Source organism: Habropoda laboriosa, unplaced genomic scaffold, assembly GCF_001263275.1.
Source record: "Habropoda laboriosa isolate 0110345459 unplaced genomic scaffold, ASM126327v1 scaffold99, whole genome shotgun sequence".
Lineage (NCBI taxonomy): Eukaryota > Metazoa > Arthropoda > Insecta > Hymenoptera > Apidae > Habropoda > Habropoda laboriosa.
The window spans coordinates 1,873,333-1,892,052 of record NW_017100239.1 but is presented as its reverse complement, the minus strand read 5'-3'; the positions used below and the strand labels follow the sequence as shown (position 1 = coordinate 1,892,052).

At 47.0% G+C, this 18,720-nt stretch overlaps 1 protein-coding gene across 1 annotated transcript in view; it reads right to left on the bottom strand.

Moving 5' to 3' along the window:
• Nucleotides 1–9,803: 9,803 nt before the first annotated feature.
• LOC108571821 (homeobox protein B-H2-like) overlaps nt 9,804–18,720 on the bottom strand; it is a 22,378-nt gene continuing 13,461 nt past the window's right edge. Inside the window, exon 3 of the mRNA XM_017933962.1 lies at nt 9,804–10,709. Within this exon, the coding sequence (XP_017789451.1) occupies nt 9,809–10,709 (901 nt within the window). The 3' untranslated portion in view covers nt 9,804–9,808. The remainder of the gene's footprint in view (nt 10,710–18,720) is intronic.

The following is an 18,720-nucleotide window of genomic DNA, read 5'->3' as shown; positions in this document are numbered from 1 at the left end:
TAATCATCGCGTCGAACCTTTGCAAACGTGTTACGGCTGTCGATCGTTCGAACAGAAAACAGGAAATCAATTTCTGCCGGTGTGATTCAGTGGGATAACAAAAGTGTCGATTGTCCTTCATCGTGAATCTCGAGCATCTCTCGCTGTGTTGCGCCGCGGTACGGCATCATTTTTCGCTTGTTCGTTCGGCTCTGTCTGTTTCAGGCTTTTGTCCTCGGTACCCCAGAAGCCGTTTCGGTGGATAATATCACGATCTTGAATTCGTTTGCCGAGTCATCTCTTAAGATGATAGTAATTGTTCGTTAATTTGAAAGGAAAGGAATCCTGCGTTTCCATCTTGAGTTTCTCGTGGGGAGAGAGAGAAGAAAAAATTAGCTACGTTCCTTGGCAGCTGTGGCGGCATTCAAGCGACACACCTGCTAATTTCTTCAAATGCCCCGCTAGTTGGAACTGCCCTCGCTCGCGGGCTCTTTTTCCCGAGAAAGAAAAAAAGAAGCCGCTTAAAAAGGAACGTCGAAGGAGAGAATAATACAAAGGTTAATCGTTGACGAGTGTGTTTCTCCTCGAGAGAGAGAGAGAGAGAGAGAGAGAGAGAGAAAAGAGATTTTCGACTGTTGAGAAATTAAGAGAGGAATCACAGTCTCTGTGCACACAGTCTCCCTACTTCAACCGAAAATTCGGTCGACGAGCGAACGCGCGTGGAGAGGCAGAAGGAAGAGAAAGCGTATGAATGCGCTACCTGCGTGATAGTTCGTCAAGTGGCTCCCGCAAAGGGGGCAGAAAATATGGCCGACGATTTAGCCGGCAACACCGATCGCGACATCCGCAGGAAGACAGAGTCAGCCAGGTAAACAATCCGTGTTCACAGCGGTTCTCACTGAATTCCACCTGCCGAGTCACTTTCCCCTCCTGGTGCTTGAAATTTATCGTAACTCACCTCTCCTTGAAACAAACCTCCAACTAAAATCCACACAGTGAATCTCCTTACGAATGAAAAACATCTCTCGAAACGTTAACGTTGAATAAGATTAGATACGTGTTTCGAGCTAACGAGACTTTTGTAACGAGGGGTTTGAAACCAGAAAAAACAGAAAAAAAAAAAGGAAAAAAGAAACAACGCTCGTTCATAAAGCAGTCGCGAGCAAAAGTCGTAAATTCCCCCGGCACGTATTTTATAAATGATTTACGAAACGCGTATGCAAATGTTCCAGTGCGCTAAAACGATAAGTTACAAAAATGTTGATAGTTGAAATATATCGTCGATTGCTAAATCTGATTCTCGCTTCCTCCTTTTTCCTCTCCCTCGTTGTTCTCCCCCCTCTCTCCCTCTCGCTCTCTCTCTCTTCAGAGAACCATATTCTCCGTCTCTGTCGTTCGGTTCTACACTCTCTCTGTCTGTGTCACGAGGCTTCGGGGCGCGCGCGCACGCGAGAGTGCGACTGCACATGCAATCGCATCTCGATGACCGTACCTGCCGGTGATTTAACGACTTGTCACCCACTTTATCAATTTACCGCCGCTGGAGACCTCGGCTTTACGCACGTAAACTGGGCATCCAGTGTGTACTTATAGTTTCTACCCACCGCGCGCCGCTGTATCGGCTTAAGTAATGATTCTGTCTTCGCGCTGACTGCCGAACGGCTGCCGGGGACATTACTCACCTGTAATCTCCAATCGAACTTACTCTTATCACCTGGAATTTTCTTCCCTCGCGTATTAGTCAACGAAGATTCAGAATAGGTTATGAGTAATTCGCCATTTTTCTTTTTATCGCACTTTCACACACACTCAACCTCTCGCGATATCAATTTATCAGTGGCTACAATTGAGAGCTTACGTAGCGTTCGTATCGCGTTAAATACCTCTGATAGCTCGTTTTAAATATCTTCTCTTGCTTCTGGAAGGAACAATTAACAACGACACAGGAAACCTCTCTTCCACTTGGGTAAAACAACACTTTCCCATTGGAAGGAAGGGTGACTAAAGCATGAGTGCTCGAAAAAATACGTTACAAGGAACCGAGAAAGCATGCTGAGGTCTGAACGGACCCCGAAAATGGTCAGGATCAAGGAGGAAGATAAGAGTGGACGGTGTGTGTCCCCTGTGTTTTCAGAGTTTGCGTGGTAATTGTCTGGCCATATGCTCGAAGCTCGACCACCGAAACGCCACTGCTCACGAAGAGGAGAGGAGAAGAGGCTTCCCATTCTCGATTACGCGAGGCCTCGTCTTAATTACAATATTTAAATTTCCCCCCTTGCCGTAAAGCCATGTGCTCGAAAGTTTCCGCGTGTTTTATCTCGTGATGCGTCTATTTTAGCCCGTGAGCACGCGTGCGTCTCCACGCACGCAAATTGCGCGAGGGTAAAAAGAGAAAGAGAGAGAGAGAGAGAGAGAGGAAACTGTTGGCTAAATATTCGACGGTTATCGCGATCACGCGGCGATAATTCATTAGCTTAATGCGGCCACATCAGATAGAACGTGTGTAAGCGGCCGTTCCTGAGAGGGCACGACGTGTGTTTCGATTATTTCAGAAGGCTCTCTCCAACGGTGAATTAGTTTTTTGCCACACGCGACACGCGTGACAATGGCTACGAACGTTAACGTTAAACGCGAGAAATCCGCGCAGACTTAGGAGGAAGATCCGTGCTCGCGATAAAAGAAACAAACCCCTCGTATGTACAGGTAGCGTTTTACGAATAATAACGCGCGAGCCGCTTTAATATACAGAGTGGCTTGGAAAACATGAAATCAAGGATCGATTTTATGATGAAGAAATTCGAAGAAAAATTACGCTCGATTAGCGCAGCCTAGCTGTAATGCGTTCACTCCTTATCTTCCTTCGAACAAATGACTTAATTACTTATAATTTGCTGCGCAGAGAATAATAAAGGGTCGAGGCTCTCTCTCTTTTTTTTTTCTTTCGCTTTCATTTCATAGGGGGTGGTAGAGAGTTGATGAAGACACGTGAAGTCTAGGCCGCGACATTAGAGTATCGCGGTGGGTAATCGTCGAGCTGAGGTCGGACCGATGATTTGTCATCGAATGGGTAACGATGCAAGCGACAAATCTCGCTCGTCTGGCACATTGATGAGCCCCGCCGATAATATACGATACTCGATAATGACGAGCCACCATCGATTATATCGTTTTCAGAGCTCGCCAGGTACACCTGCACGCGCCACGCTATCGTGTGTCCCGAAACGGGGCGCGCAATTAAAGGATTCGATTAACGATAAACATCTCGCACCACGGATCTCCGTTATCTCCTATACACCGTCTCGTTATTTATTGTGTCTTTAATCGTGAGTTATGGCCGACCAGGTTTCACTTTTACGCGCGAAACACGCCATTTGCGCGTATTAAATAAAATGATTATTTACAAGCTGGAATTCAATTACACGAGAAAAAGTGTTCTAGAAATTTTCTGGTGAAATTTAATACAGCAATTAAACGAGCGTTACTCAACTCTTTGAGATGTCGAATATAACGCGGGCAGTACGATGGGAAAATCATCGAAACGAGGGTTCTCTTCTGAGTATTCAATCAAATATTTACCGCGTGCACGGTAGGCAGGCAGGTACTCGAAGGATTCCTCTTTCCTGAAAGTGTGGAGGCACGCGGTGTAAATATAATAACGAAGTTCGGCGAGGCACCTGAAAAGGTGGGGCCAGTTGCGGGTAATTTGCCGGCCCGTGTTCGACATTACGCTCAATTTTGCCGAGCATCTTGGAAATAGAAGGCGAGACCCGGTTGATTTTTCATACACGCGCGCGCGTTTACGCGACCAGGCTGTTCGCACCGTGGCGCGCGATTACGCCCCGCGTGATCCCTTGCGTTTTTCTCCTCCTTCCGCCGGAGACCTGTCACGCAGGCTCGACCAACTGGTTTCGTCTTAATCTTCTTCGACGAATCTTCGCGCCGCGGGAAAAAGAAGATCGTTAACAGAGAGAGAGAGAGAGTGTGTGTGGCAAAGGTGAGAGGCGCGTTCTACAACCGATATTTCGACGTTTCGACCACCGATTATACGTGACGAATCGCGGACTAATCGTTACATTCCTCTCCTCTTCTAGTCGACTCGCTATCGTGTGATCGTTCCTTTTTTTTTCTCCCTATCTTCCCGTTGCTCACGAGCTGTTGCGACCTCGAGAAGAAATCGCTCGCTTTCATTAGCAGCTATTTTACAAGATATACACACCTAACCTACCTACGTGGCTCGATATTTTTCACCGCAGAAGTTTATTACGCCTATGTTGAATTGCCGCGTCGACTCGATTATCATACGCACGGCAGGTTGGATAACGCAGCAGAGCTGCAAGATCTGGAAAAATAATGAAACTCTCCTGCCAATTTGTTAACTGTTTAACGTACCCTCGTAAAATCCGGCATAAATTAAGGTTAATCGTCATCGCTCCATACTGATTTTACACTCGAGCTCGCCTGCGAGGCCGTGCAAAAAGTACTTCATTGGATATTCTTCAATTAATTACGCCAGGCCTCTGGTACCCTTTTGCTTTCCGCGGTTACGCACCCGATCTACATGCAATAAAGTTACGCGATTTTCCTGTTCTACATTACACATATAACCCTCGCTCGCTGTCTCACTTCCTCTCCAATTACGATTTTCCCCGTAAAACGGAATTATACGATAAATAATTTGGCCAGGCGAGGTGATTAAGTACATTGTGTCCAAGGTAGGTTGAACATCCACTTACACGAGGTCCGCTTAAAAGGGCATAAGCTTCCGTGCTCGCCTTTCCGAAGTTTAACGGAGGCATAATGCGTGCTCTTAGCGCTCGCGCGCGCGGCCGCGCACACGCATCAGCCTCTAACAGATAAAGCCAGTGGGAGTGAGGAGTGAAGGAAGAGAGAAAGAGAGTGATAGAGGGAGAGAGGGAGGCCGGAAGTGGGAGCAATTAACGATATAAGTGGTTCGCTGGTCTCGAAACGAGATAACATCGGCTAACTCGAGTCTAGCTCCTTTTCTTGAGACCATTCGATGGGAAGATAGTAAGCCTCGAAGGAGGCAGGTGCCTTTTGGACACATTATACGCTCTTACTCACCTCGATCCACCTTTTTCCTCTCTCTCTTTTCTTTCTCCCTTTAGGCATCAGATCGTTTGTTGTACCTTTTCTTCCGCCACCTTTTTGTTCCACCAACTCCTCTCTCTCTCTGTCTCTCCTCTTTCTGTAACGGAGAATACAAGCGGAACGTTGTTCGATGTTTGCGCGATGTCGCCAAAATAACTTCATTTACCCGGTGGACGAAGACGATAATCGATCGTTGCGACCGGTTATTTGCATTCTATTAAACGGCCACCGGTTAATTGCTTGCCGCTTCTTCTCTCTTAACGTCCTGTGTTTCCAGAGGACGCGTTATTAATATTAAGTAGACGTCGTCCTGGTTCTCTGGTGTATAATACCGTGTCGGCTACTCTACACGTGCATTGTCAATTCTAAGATACACCGGGATAATCGATCCTTTGCGTTTCCTTGCTTTTTTATTTCTTCCTGTTCGTCAATCTATGAAGTGTGTAATTTCAGTGCACCGTGTCACGTTTGTTATAATTATTTTTCCCCTTAATACCCTCGTCCTGCGTGTTCCTTTTACATTTCGCGCACCTTCCATTGGATCTCGTCGATTTATATTAACGAAAAAGAAAAAAAAAAAACGAAAGAAAATAGGTGAAAACGGTGTACGATCTAGACGTTTCGATCGACGAGAGACAGGCGAGCGTACAGGATGCGGGGGCAGTATAACGTGCTTGTACTTTTGTTCCGGTGATTCTCTTTTGTCGCCCGTTTCAGGATGCAGAAGCCCGGCAAAAGCTCGATTTGACCGTGGGTTAACCACATCCTCCCGGCTAGTAGTCCCTTCTCTTCGTTCTTCTTCTTCGTCTTCTTCTTCGGTTTCCATCGGGCGTATACACACCATAGGGAAACGAACCGCGTGGAACCTGAACGCGAAAAAATGAAACTGTGATTTCCTACCCGTAGGCTTTCAGCTAATAAGCGCATCCGTTCTCTGCGTGGTCTGCAATTATGCAAAGAGTAGCGTGGTGGCAGGATAGCTTCTTAAAAAGAGATTTTACGAGGCACACGTTCGGTTACTGTTTTACACGATTATTTAACCGTCGTTCGCGTTTACTTCCTGTCCCACGGGACTTCCGAGAGCTCGTTCGAAACTTCGCGCTCGTAGAAAGTGCGAACGATAACACGATAGCAAATATATATTTCACTTTCCATCCTCGTCCACTCGGTTAACGTAATCCTTTCACCGAATAGAGGATCGTTAACGCCCTCTTATCGAGCAACAGAATCTTCTCGCCTCTCCCCGAGTAAATACACTTCCTCTGTCAACTTCTTCGTTCTGCACGAGGTAAAAGAACCTGACGTTATTTCGAGTAATCCTCTCGAACGATACGTAAATTCGGCGTTACCGCGAGTTTACGGAGAAATCACGCGAAGAAACGTTTAAACGCGACAGGGCTGTGGTTTGCCTTTAACTGAAATATGCATTGAAGAGGGGCGAGAGAGGGGAACCGTTGGGAAAAATCGTTGGGCATAGCCGGGCCACACCGCTAATGGGGCCCAAATTAATTTCACGTAATTGGGGATACACAGGCGAAATACGCGTCCTCCCCCGGCTACCCGTTTTACCCTAATAGGAATAAAATAAGCCCTTACGCGGCAGTTAGCGCTCGAGCTCGCTCCTACATAATTGCAGCGTCGGCTGACCAACGCCGGAAATAAGCAAACGCGATTAAGCCTCGAGCACGCTGTCACGCTTCTCGGGTTTTACCTTCGACGACTCTCGTAAGGCCCTCCAAACCCCACCTCCTCCCCTCTCCCTTTTTGCAAATTACACCGTGGCCGAAATTCCTCGGCGGGTAATGGAGAACGCGAGCGAGACATCGTCTGTAATAACCAAGCAGCCCTTTACGCCTTCGAATTCTTTCACGCGAATCGTGAATAAAGCTTCGTTAAACCCTCTAACTATATAGTTAGACGTGAATCTACATTGATTAGCTTAAGCGGTGGATACTTTCAAGTGGGTTCTCAAGAAAAAGGTGTAACGAAGGATTTATTTGAAGAAAAAAAAAAAAAAAAAAAAAAAAAAAAAATACACTACTATTCTTTCAAAACTTTCTCATAGCGGGAGTAACACCTGCGGAATGTTTCACAAAGCGGCCACGTAGCATTATTTACTCCACTTAGACGATACGCGGTCGGGTCTAACTGTAAAAATCGCGGAACGCGATCATACGGTTTACGTAAGTGTGCGTATGCAAATGGGAATGCAAATAAGGGAACAGGAGGTGGACGCGATCCGTGTGTAGGCATTAACCTGATCGTAAATATCTCGCAATATGCATCGTCGCGTGAAAAATAGGTGGATAGAGAGCCAGCCTCTCTTGATAGCCGAAAGATCAATCTGGCTTTGTTCTATGGGCGTGTGTGTGTGTGTAAAGAAGAATCGATCGGTAAACAAGTGGAAGGAACGGTTAACTTGCTTCAGTAGAGAATAATACTTTTGACGATGAATTCCACGAAGAAGAAAGGGTAGTCAGACACACCTCCTTCCTTTCATTTTCGACTAACGACCGAGCTAATTTTAACTTTAATCTACAATCGACTTCCTGCCCGTTGTTAATTTTTCGCCAAGTACGAAGAAAGCGCGCTAATTCGTGAATTCAATTAAGTTTTATGCCCGCTGCTCGCTGAAAGATAATGGTTGGATATAATGAATAAATTCGCTAAATCTCCCTCCCTCCACGGGTTACGAGTGGTTCGCGCGCGGACAAGCAATCAAAATGTTTCTTGCTACATTGCTCGCCCCGATAACCATCTTATAAACCATCTCTTATGAATACTAACGAACTTATTAGGCAAGGAATAAAGGACGGGAATCGTTGTTCGTTAATAGAATGAAAAGAACGATGTAGAGACGTGAGCGTTTAAATTTAGTATAATATATTTTCCATATAATAATTCTCGCTATACAGACATTATTTTACAAAGCATGATTTATACTATGTACTTCTTGCTGTATTACTTAACATTTTAAGTCGCACGATACCGTGAGACTCCGCGATCTCCACGGGGCTTGCAACAACTGCCGCCGCTCTTCTTAAAGTGTTCCTTTACATCGTACACCTGTTTTCATCATCGTACACCCTAATTTTATACATTCATAATACTGGTATTTTCTTCGTTGAACGCGCAACACCGTCTTTCGCACCGTCCCTCCCCGTCGTCCTCGCCGAACTTGATCTTTCGACTGTTCCTCCGCGAGGAAAACAAACAATGAGAAACTAAAAACACAACGACGACGTTTTACTCGAACAAACGGACAAACTGAATTTCTCTCCGATAGAAGAATCGCCGACGGTGAGAAAACACGTTCTACGCGCTCGTCTACGTATACTGGAATCTGAAAAATACTTTGAAATATCTTGGTTATCACGGTTAGGCTAGCGTCGTGACGCCTTCACATACGGAATACCTGGGCGATTAATTCACCACGCCTCCAACCGGGCCTCTATTCGACTTACACATACGACTTGTTTCTCGAAAAGAAAAGAAAAAAAAAGAAACGTGGCTATTTACAACGGTTGTGTTCGGCGTACACGCGAGAAATTACATCGACGTAGCCGAATCGAGTTCTAATCGTATTTACAGCAACGGGAGTTTACCTCCCGAGTCACGAGCTCGTCGCGTGGTTACAATCGTACAACCGAGGGAGATTGAGGGAGGAAAGAGGAGGGGAGAGGGAGTCGCGTCGATATCAATTAGCCAATTTGATCGTGCGTCGACGAGCGGGCGGGGAGACTTTCAGAAGGCTAAATTCAGAGAACAACAAGCAGAAACACTGACCACGGTTATTTGAATAGGCACTCGAGAGAGACCTTTCTTCCTTTTTCTTTCTTTTTCTCTCCGCGTGTAATTTCGTGTCATTTCGAACGTTCTTCCCCCGCAGGCAGAAAGGCAGACAGGCCCCTCTTCTCCCATCCCTTAATGTCATATTAATTGTAGATTCGCGTTCGTTCGCGATCGACTCCGTTTCTTCGGCGCAACTATCCCGATTCTAACGTCTAGCCTCCTCTAACCCATTCTTTAGCCTTCTCTTCTCTCCTCTCCCCCCCCCCCCCCCCCCCCGGTTCTTCTTCCCCTTTTGCACCCAGACAGGTGAACAGTTTTTGTATTTACACGGAGGAAAGTAGTAGTAGCGGCCGCCTCTCGTCGTTCAACGACCCGCAAAGTACGATAAATCTGTCGAATCAGCGGTCGGATCGGTTCCGATCCGAAGAAACTGTTAGGTACAACGATTACACATCGTGGCATGGAAAATACTGTTTCACCGTACCGTCGATTCGCGCTAAACGTTCGAATCACGAAACTTTGGTTAACCACACAACGCTTCCTCTGCGCATTCTCATTATCTAGGAAATCCCGGACGTCCCGTGCCATGTCACTTCCTCTGTTCCACCTCACGAAATCGACCGTTTTGTGTAATACAAAATGTGTCGCTCACCGTCCAGTTTCCTTCTACTTTCGTATCGACGGCGAGACTTTTTTTTTCTTTTTTTCTTTTTTTTTTTTTGCGCAACGAATAGCGTACCGGCTACGAACGAGAATTTTTAGACGTTCACAGTTTACCCTCTACCAACTGCTCCAGCTCGAAAGATTTTGTCGAACGTTCTATTCAAGACGACACTTTCGAGGGATCGATCTCTTCCTCTTCTTTGACCTCCGCGTAGCTGCGTTTCCAGGGTTCCTCTTCCGAGTCGAATCTTCCTCCTTGTCTGTCTTAGATATCGTGTATACTCTCCTCGTCGCTATCAGCTCTTATACTCTGAGGACTGTCCTCTCTCTTAGGCGAGCGACTGGTGCTCCTGTCCCTCTGCCTCCTCCCCCTACTCAAATTCTCCCTGTCCCTTCCTTCGATCATGTCGGGACTGTCTCTGTAATAGCTGCCTAAATTCGACAGGCCGGAATTCCCCGTTAATGATCCAATGGTATTACTAGGACCTGCCTGGAGCATCGTAGGTGGATAGAGCCTGTCGTCCTTGCACATAGGGGATCTTTCTCCCAAAACAGGACTCTTGCTCCTGTCCCTCTGTCTCGACGCTCTGTTCAGGCCCTCCCTTTCCCTGTCCGCCACTTCTGGACTGTCTCTGTAATAGTTGCTCAGATTTGACAAGCTAGAGCTCGCTGTGAGCGTACCAAGGGTGTTGCTAGATCCTGCTTGGACCATCGTAGGCGCGTACAGTCTTTCCTCCTTCATCAACGGCGACCTGTCACTTAGTACAGGACTTTTGCTTCGATCCCTCTGCCTCGACGATCTCTCCATGTTTTCTCTTCCGTCGGCCATTTCTGGACTGTCTCTGTAGTAGTTGCTCAGATTGGACAGACTGGAGCTCGCTGTTAGGGAACCTAGAGGATTGCTAGGTCCTGCTAGGATCATCGTTGGCGGATACAGTCTATAGGGAAGAGGTTTCTGCAGAGTGACCGCTGCCGATGCTTGCTGGTAAAATAGACCGTTTGTTGGCAACGCGTGAGCACTTGGATAAGGCCAGTATCTTCCTGCTGCTGGATGAGCAGGAACAGCCGCTGCTCCGCTTCCGTAGAGCTGCTGGAAGGCCGCCACGGCGAAATTGTTCTCCGCCATGATCTCGAAGCCCACGATCGTCTGCCTCTTCCACTTCGTTCTGCAAAGAGAATAGAGGGGGCGTTTTTATTTTCGGTCTTTTTTTCTTTTCTTTTTTCGTTAATCGTGCGAGTAAGATCGTACAAAGCGAATGATTCTTCCTCGGTTAAAAATTTTTCCTCCTAGCTTTTTATCATTTCCCCGAATTCTCTCCCCTTTACTCGTTCGATCCCCCTCCGTTCAGCGTATGTAAATCTCGATCTGGGACAATTACGCTAAAACGGGCTGGCGTGCCGGCGAGTGGTTACGTTGGCCACACTGTTGGCGAGCTTATTATACTAACAAATAGCCCGTGGAGTTTTGCCGCCTAATCATCGCGTATCATGCCACGCGCGCGTACTCCCTTAGAGCGTTAAGCGCCCTTGGACGCGTTCGAGACACATTTCCGCATGATTTTCCAGGGTTAACGTTACACGATACTTTCGGTTCGGCTAATACAGACTTCACGGAGAGTTTGTCGAAGCGATTAATAACGGAAGGAGAATCGATGAAATTTTCTGATTATTCGCGAGAGAGAATGGTCAGGTTGGAACCTATCCTCGAGCGATGAATACGAAGAAAGCTCGAACGAAAGATTCTCGTGGCACGATTTTCCTTTCGGGAGCGTCATTATGGAAATATACGTGGTAAACGAAAAGAAGGAAAGAGACGACGAAGGTGGCCGTCGCGGCACGATAATGCTATTCCAATTGGACCAATTACGCAACTCGTTGCATCGCGCGTAATTATTAAAGAGCGGAGAGGAAAATTATACAGTCCCTTGTCTGTGCCGACACGTGGTGATTTAGCTCACTCGCTCGAGTTACAGCGTATTACCCGTTTGTTATTACCGTAAACGTAATGTTATACCTCATTGTGACACGATTACGAGCGAGCGAGCGAGCTGAGCGAGAAATTTCCCTCGACGCGTTCAACGTGAATATGAATATCGGGGCGGAAATTAGACAACGCGAGCGACCCGCCGCCCGGGGGTTGATTAAAACAATTTTTCCATCGATGCAAAAATAATTTCCAAGTTCGTTAATAATAAACGGCGGTTATACGGGTAATCGATCCCCGTTAAATATGGATTCACGCTCCGATATAACGATCGAGAACGTTGTAATTAACGCGAGAGATAATTAGAAAAATTCGTCGCACAGAGGAGAAATCGACCAATAAAATTCCCGCTAACCGAGCGCCTGCCTAGCCCTCTCTCTCTTGTGGCGATTCCACTGTCAAACGTCACGATTAACCCCACTGGCCGACGATAAATCAGCCTCACCGGTCTCCGCTATCCTCTCAATTAAAAGCCGACGATTCGCTCGTTGCGGAATTCGGCGCGATAATTAACGAGCACTCGCGCGTCGTCGGGGACATTCGTTACGTTTTTCCATAAAAACCGGCGGTACAGAGATGAAAAATTAAAAAAAAAAAAAAAAAAAAAAACAGAAAAATGGAATAAAAATAAAACGTTGTACCTTCGAAACGAGGCCGCGAATTTCACGGGAGGGTAGACAGAGAAGAGTGGAGGAGGAGGAGGAGGGATGAAGTCCGTTGTCGGGGTAATTAATAATCAGGAGATCCGTGGCTGGCAAGGGACAAAGCGGCTCTAACGGATATGCAACTCGCACGGAAAATTCGACAATTAATATATTTCGTGGGGTGCATCCCACCCTTTTTCACAACTTGTCTCTCTTTCTCTGTGTCTGTATACGCACCCGTGTCTCTATGTGTATCGTTCTGAAAATGTGGGCCACTCTCTCTCTCGATATGCCCCTGCTCTCTGGCTTTTGTGACGCTCTCGACGATACAGGGGATGGCGGTAGCAGTAAAATCGTTCATGAATTTTAAACAGGCCCCTCTGTGAATCGAGCCACGATCATTTCTCATTTTTCTGCCCTGCCCGGGAGAAAGGATAGGCGAACCACCGCGATGCGCAGACACAAGAGACGAACAGAGATAGATTTACCCGGGTACACGCTTGCAGGGAGAATGAGAGAAAGTGAGAGGGGTTGAAGAACGGAGACGACAAGTTGCAATGAAAACCGCTCGCGCGATTATGTGATGAGTAATGTTTTTTAATACCCCCACCATTATTCTTGGCCAGGGGTGGCCGGTCATTCTCGAGTGCAGCCACTCTAAAACACCCTTAATTGCTGCGCCAGGGCTCTTTGTATCGACGTTGAATAACCCATTGGTGGAAGAGAGACGGCGAGGGGGTCGGAAGTAGCGGCGGAAAGAGCGAGAGTCATTGATTTATCGTTCTCGAGAGGTTCCACGGGGGCTGCCTCGATCTCGTATAAAACGAAGGGTAACACTGTGCGCCGGTGGAGGGAGGAGGAAGAAGGGGGAAGTGTTAAGAAAGTGTAACGATCGCTTCCATCGGGGTTAATGATCGTCGACTTTTCGAGACGAAGGAAAGGGAACGGTTCCTTTTCGATGACTCTGGGAAACGCTCCTTTAGATCGTGTTGTATCCATCCACTCGTTAAATTATTAATGGACAGTTTTCATTTTAAGTATTTCTCCTCACACGATACGGAGATGAATTTGAATGAAAACGTGTGTCGGTTATGCAAAGAGTTTATTCGAATCAACCGAAAAAGACGAAAGAATTACTCGAAGAGAGAGAGAGATACGCGGTTAAAAAGAGGGAGGACACCAGGGGAGGTAGGGGAGAGTTAATGCATTTATAATGGTGTTTGGGACTGGTCGGTGGTTTTGCGGTTACGAGTCCTCGCGACACTAATGCGGCCAAGCTGTCGGCTCGGTTCGCGATAATAATGGCGACAGACAGAGAAAGGAGCGGTGAATAGGGGCGACATATTTTCAAATTATTATTTGCTCGACTGGCCGCGGCACACATGTGTCCCTTGTTCTGTATAGACGGGTGTGGGTATCAATTTTTGATCTACGAATAAAATACGAAGGGAACAAACGAGAAGAGAAAGATACGGTTTTCAAATTAAAGTAACAACATCTAAACTAAATAGTTACCAGAACTCGATCCTATATACGCCAAATTCCGCCCTTTAATTCTGCGAAAAAGCTTAAGAAATGAGCGTCTGTGGAGGGTTAACCGGTAACGAGCCGAGAAAATAACGATAGAACCGTACGAACCGCGCTTTCTCAGGCGAAATTGCCGTGCCACTTAGTATTTTTAGATGGAAAACCCGGCTGGAACGTTATAGGCACACGTAGGCCGAGAAATGCGCATGCAAATATATCGTTACAGCCCTCCCCTCCTCTACCCTCTCGGTGGTTATCGACGAGCGACCGGTTAGCCTCGTTTTTCTACCTATTTCGTGAAATTCCTCGGGCACGGAGCCTCGTGTACTTGAAATCGTACACGAAATCACGCGGTTGTACGTATATATATATACCCGCGGCCGCTTTCGTGACACGAATTTTTCCACCAATCACCGAGACGCGACCGTGGTCTCTCTTGTACGTTAGCATGAGCAGAGAAGCAGAGCCTCGAGGGATCGCCTCGAAACGAGTGCATTTGACTAGCCCGAGAAATCAAGACGATCCGTTATAAAGCGGTTTACTAGAGGCGTGGGAAGCTCGTGTGTTCTTCCGGTTGCTGGGGCTGATGTGTGTGTGTGCGTCGAGGTACAGAGAGAAGCCTCAAGAAACAACGGAGCAAGGATTCTCACGATTGCGATGTATCACGACGCGTTAGCGATGTCGCCACCGCTGTTACGGGCGCCTAAGCGCGTTCCACCGGCAGAGAAAAAAGAAAGAGGAGGCGAGAGATGAGGAAAAACGACGTTTCTTCCGTGCATTTCTCTAGCCGCCGGTTTCTTTCGTACCGCGGTAAAATTTGCACCTAATTTACCGTTTCAATGGAAATGTCTAGCGCGCGCTTCGCTAATTAACAGATCAGCCTCCGCTGAGAGCTTGTTCTCTCTAGCTTAACTATACACCTCGATACGACGACGCTTTAGGTAATTGCTATATTTACGGGGACTTTCTCCACGCTCGAGATATCCTTTTCTGGATTAATTAGAATACATTCGGGATTCCTTTTAAATAATTCATTCGTACGCTCGCGAAATAGGACTGCCATTAACGGCGTGATCCTATTTGAAAACAAGCTGAAAAGGTTGTTGAACGCGACGTACATATATATGTGTGTGTTGTTTTGAAAAGCAAATTTCAAACACGAGAGTCCTCGTCGCGCAGGGCAGGTCATTTCAGTCGTAGTTTACCAGGCGTTGCTTCACGATCGACCGCCATATTGCTCGAGAACGTGTTTGTCGAATTTCGCATCACCTACTACAATTCTGTTTCACTTTACCGCCCGTTACCCTTCGTTAACGCGTTCTTCCAAAGTGCGTGACTCCTTCTTTCTTCCTTTTTTCGCTTCACGTTCGAATTAACCTCACCTCTCGTGTGACTCGAGCCTTTGGAAGATCGTCGATAGAGGATTCCTCGTTCGGGCAAAGAGGTAAGAGGATAAACACATTGTAATTACCGATAAGAATTCGTCCGGTGCATTAGCCGTGTAGCGTGTTTAAGGGCAATTTTTAATTTCTCTTTCTCCCCCTCCTGAGCGTTGACTTATCGGTATCTTATTATCTGAAGCCGGTATCTCTATTCCGCGGCCCGTTACACGCGTATCACTCTCGTCCAACGTGTGTACGAGGTATTACCTCTGGATAGCCATGTAGTAAAATATTATAGCGTGTTCATGGTCGATGGTGTTTAGCGTTGATGGTATATAACGAGCGCAAAACCGTGTGAAGGATTCCTCTGCTGTCCCCCTCGCGCTTACTTCAACCATGTGTCGCCGGGACAATCCTGTTCTCCGGTGACGTTTTCACTTGATCGTGTTTTCATTTAACGTCCTCTCGTAGTTTTTTTCTTCCCCCTTTTCCCTCCCCACTCCTGTGGAATAACGCGAAGAAATATTTCGTTCCACTTAGAAATCTTCTGTACAGACCCTTCTTCTTGTGCCTCGCTTTAATTCCTCGGAAAGGGTGAAATGGAATTTCAAATGAGGAGTTTTTTGCAGAGAGTAGCTGAAGCGAAGAGATCCTTCTACTTGCGGTGGATGCTGTGTTGGAATTTTATTCGACGAGCGGTGAGTGCTCTAAACGTAGTTGGTTACCATAACGTGGAGCGTGACTATGTGTAGGTGAAGTTTGAACATTTTGGAAATTTTGCTGTGCAACGTGACTCGTCATTTCGTAGATACAGTATCTCGATACTGGTAATCAGTTGTGCCAGTGGAATTTGGTAAATATTTCCAACTGTTCGATGGACTGATTTGAAGAGCGCACTGTTATTGTTTAAATGACAGTGACTTGGAACTTTCGATAAGAAATAAATCATTTTCCCTTGACTCTTCCTTCGTCCTTACACCGAACCCGACGAACACTATCGAGACTTTACAAACGATTAGTCCACGGCTAATCCCGAAAGACGATGACGTTGGAACCGACGACAGGGTGAACGTCAGCAGAGAAGGGTTAAGGCCGCGATTCGAGCTAATTAAAGTAGTAGGGCTTCGGTAGCCGGTTTCCAGCAATAAATCCAACCACGGCCGCGTAAATCCAACGCGGATACATAAATCTACGTGTCCGAATGCATAAATCTCGATGCGCGTCGCGAATTACATAAACGAGCTAGTCTCGTGGTGTTTCATTAGAATGCAGTTCCCTCGAACACCGCCTAAGTAACTATCTTAAAGACCGAAAGCGTCCAGCGTGTGTGTGTGTGCCTGCGTACACGGGGATGTGTAGACACGAATGTACAAACCTGAAGTGTGTATAGGTAATTAGCCGATAAGTAGGGAGGACGGTGTAGCCAGGCTAGTACGACGTAACGAGTCCTAATGACTTCTAAATAACCGACTCTCAGTGGTTGCGTATGCCCGGCATGCGGCCAGAAAAACCGGCGAGCGTATCGCTTATCGGCCAGCAGGCAATTTAACGTCGGAGCCACCGCGATCGATTTCGCGGAAAACACGTTCGCTCCACAAGAGAAAATCACCGTAACTCGACGGGTTTAAACGCCTATTCCCAGCACCCGGAGATTTCAAGACCGGGGTAAATGTTGCTCCCGGTTCCAGTATTCATTACCAGACACGATGGTGATCAGCTTGTTTACCTTCGTGCTGTTTTTCCATTTTGATCTCGTTACCGGAGCGATATTTGCCTATCAAGCAAATACACGGTTACGCGTCGTTGGTATGCTTTGCTGCTGGGTTCAGAATAGGTTGCATAGTGTGTACCAAACGTCGAAGATCCGTGGTCAGAGTGTGGTATAGTCGATGGAAGAAATGTAGCGAGGTCGTAAGTTCACTCAGGTGTCGAAATTGTCACGTTCGAGCATATTGCGAAGAGAATGGACAGAAATCTGAGAAGATAAGGACTCGAATTCTCGGCGAGGGTCGCGTGAAGCGTGTCTTAGCCTTGAGAAACTATATTTCTTCCATCGACTGTACCTTCACGAGTCCTCGGTTGCACGCTCGGCTAAAATTACGAATCTGTTTCGATTTTCGAGTGACAGCAAAAGTGTTTACCCTTTCACTACGAAGGCTGGTAGTGCGTTCGAAAGGGTTAATTAATAACTCTCGCTTCTGTTCGGTTTCGTTACCGAAAAAGGAAATCGTTAGGCTAGCGACGTTGGAAAGCGAAGGTTTGGCGCCCGAGGCGATAGTTTGGACAGTGGGAAAAGGGACACGAAATCCGTCGTCGTGGCGCCCGAGGTGTGGCCGGCGCCTCCGCGAAAAGGCGCCGAGTCACTCTGGCGCAAGCGTATACACCGAGCAACAAAAGTTTAAGCGGGCACTTAAGAAGCCAGCCGACAGAAGCGTCACTAATTTTCCCAGCTTTTTGCGCCCTCTTAGCTCCTGTCGCTCTTTCGACTTAAACCGGCGATAATCATGGCACGCGTGCCGTCGTTCTTTGTCTCTCCGCCTCGATTAATTAACCCTGACGTTCGATTATTCCACGAATACGCGATTTCAAGTGGCGTTAAATCAACCAGAGACCAGAAGATTCGCAGCTTTCGGTTTATTTCGCGAAATGGAAAATAATCCCAGCTGACCTCGCAATTAGACCGGAGAAAACGAGCAGCCACCGAAATTCGGTGCAACGGCTGACAGCGTGGACGTCTGTCATTATAGCGTTCGCTCGACTCGTAATTGACAGTCTAATGGCACGGTTTTGAGTCCACGGTTTGCCCTCTTCTCCGCTTTTCGTTTGCCGCCATACGTGCACAGCTCCGGGAGATCCTCATTAACGATTCGCTTTCTTTTGAGCTCGATCGACCGCTTGTCCAAACTAAACGGACCGGAGAGAAGTCGCGCAGTCACTAGTTGTGGGTGTTCCTTAGAGCTAATCACCGTTCGAGAGCTACACACCAGAATTCGGGGACTAACGATGGGGTGCGAAATTGGCGTGAAGCGATTTCGTGGACGGAAAGTCATCGGGAACGAAAATTTCTTCGTGGAAAATGAAACGTGCGGCGGGCTGAGACAGAGGCCATTTTATGCGCCCTTAAATCTTAAACGTTCGGCGGAAGTGATTTTTTTGGTACACGCTCGAGTTCTTCGCGTTGAATATTCCTTTGTGTACGCTAGACGGTGAATGCTTTGAAATTCACATTTTCTCGAAGTTTCGAGAGGGGACAGTCTTTGAGGAGCGTTAAAGACAAAAAGAACGGGTGTGCAAAGGGTGTTTCAACGAGCGAGAATTAAAATGCAAGCGGTGCAATTGAATTGACTTTGATTAAAAATTCGTTCTTCGTCGTTTTGAAGGAATTAGCGATCCTTTCGAAGGACTTTTTAAGAAAGAATGTTTGCAGAAGCATTGGATACGCGTAATCGAGCGTAAAGAAGCGGTTCGGTAAGACAATGCCAAGCTCACGAATTTCATTTTCCACGGTTCGATTTTAAATATCGGATCGTCGTGACTAACGAGCGTGATGATCGAGAGAGAGGATGGGAGGGCCGCGGAGTATCGACAGGACGAAATTGCAGGCGCCACTGAATGACGCGGTGGAAATGCTCCTGGGGCA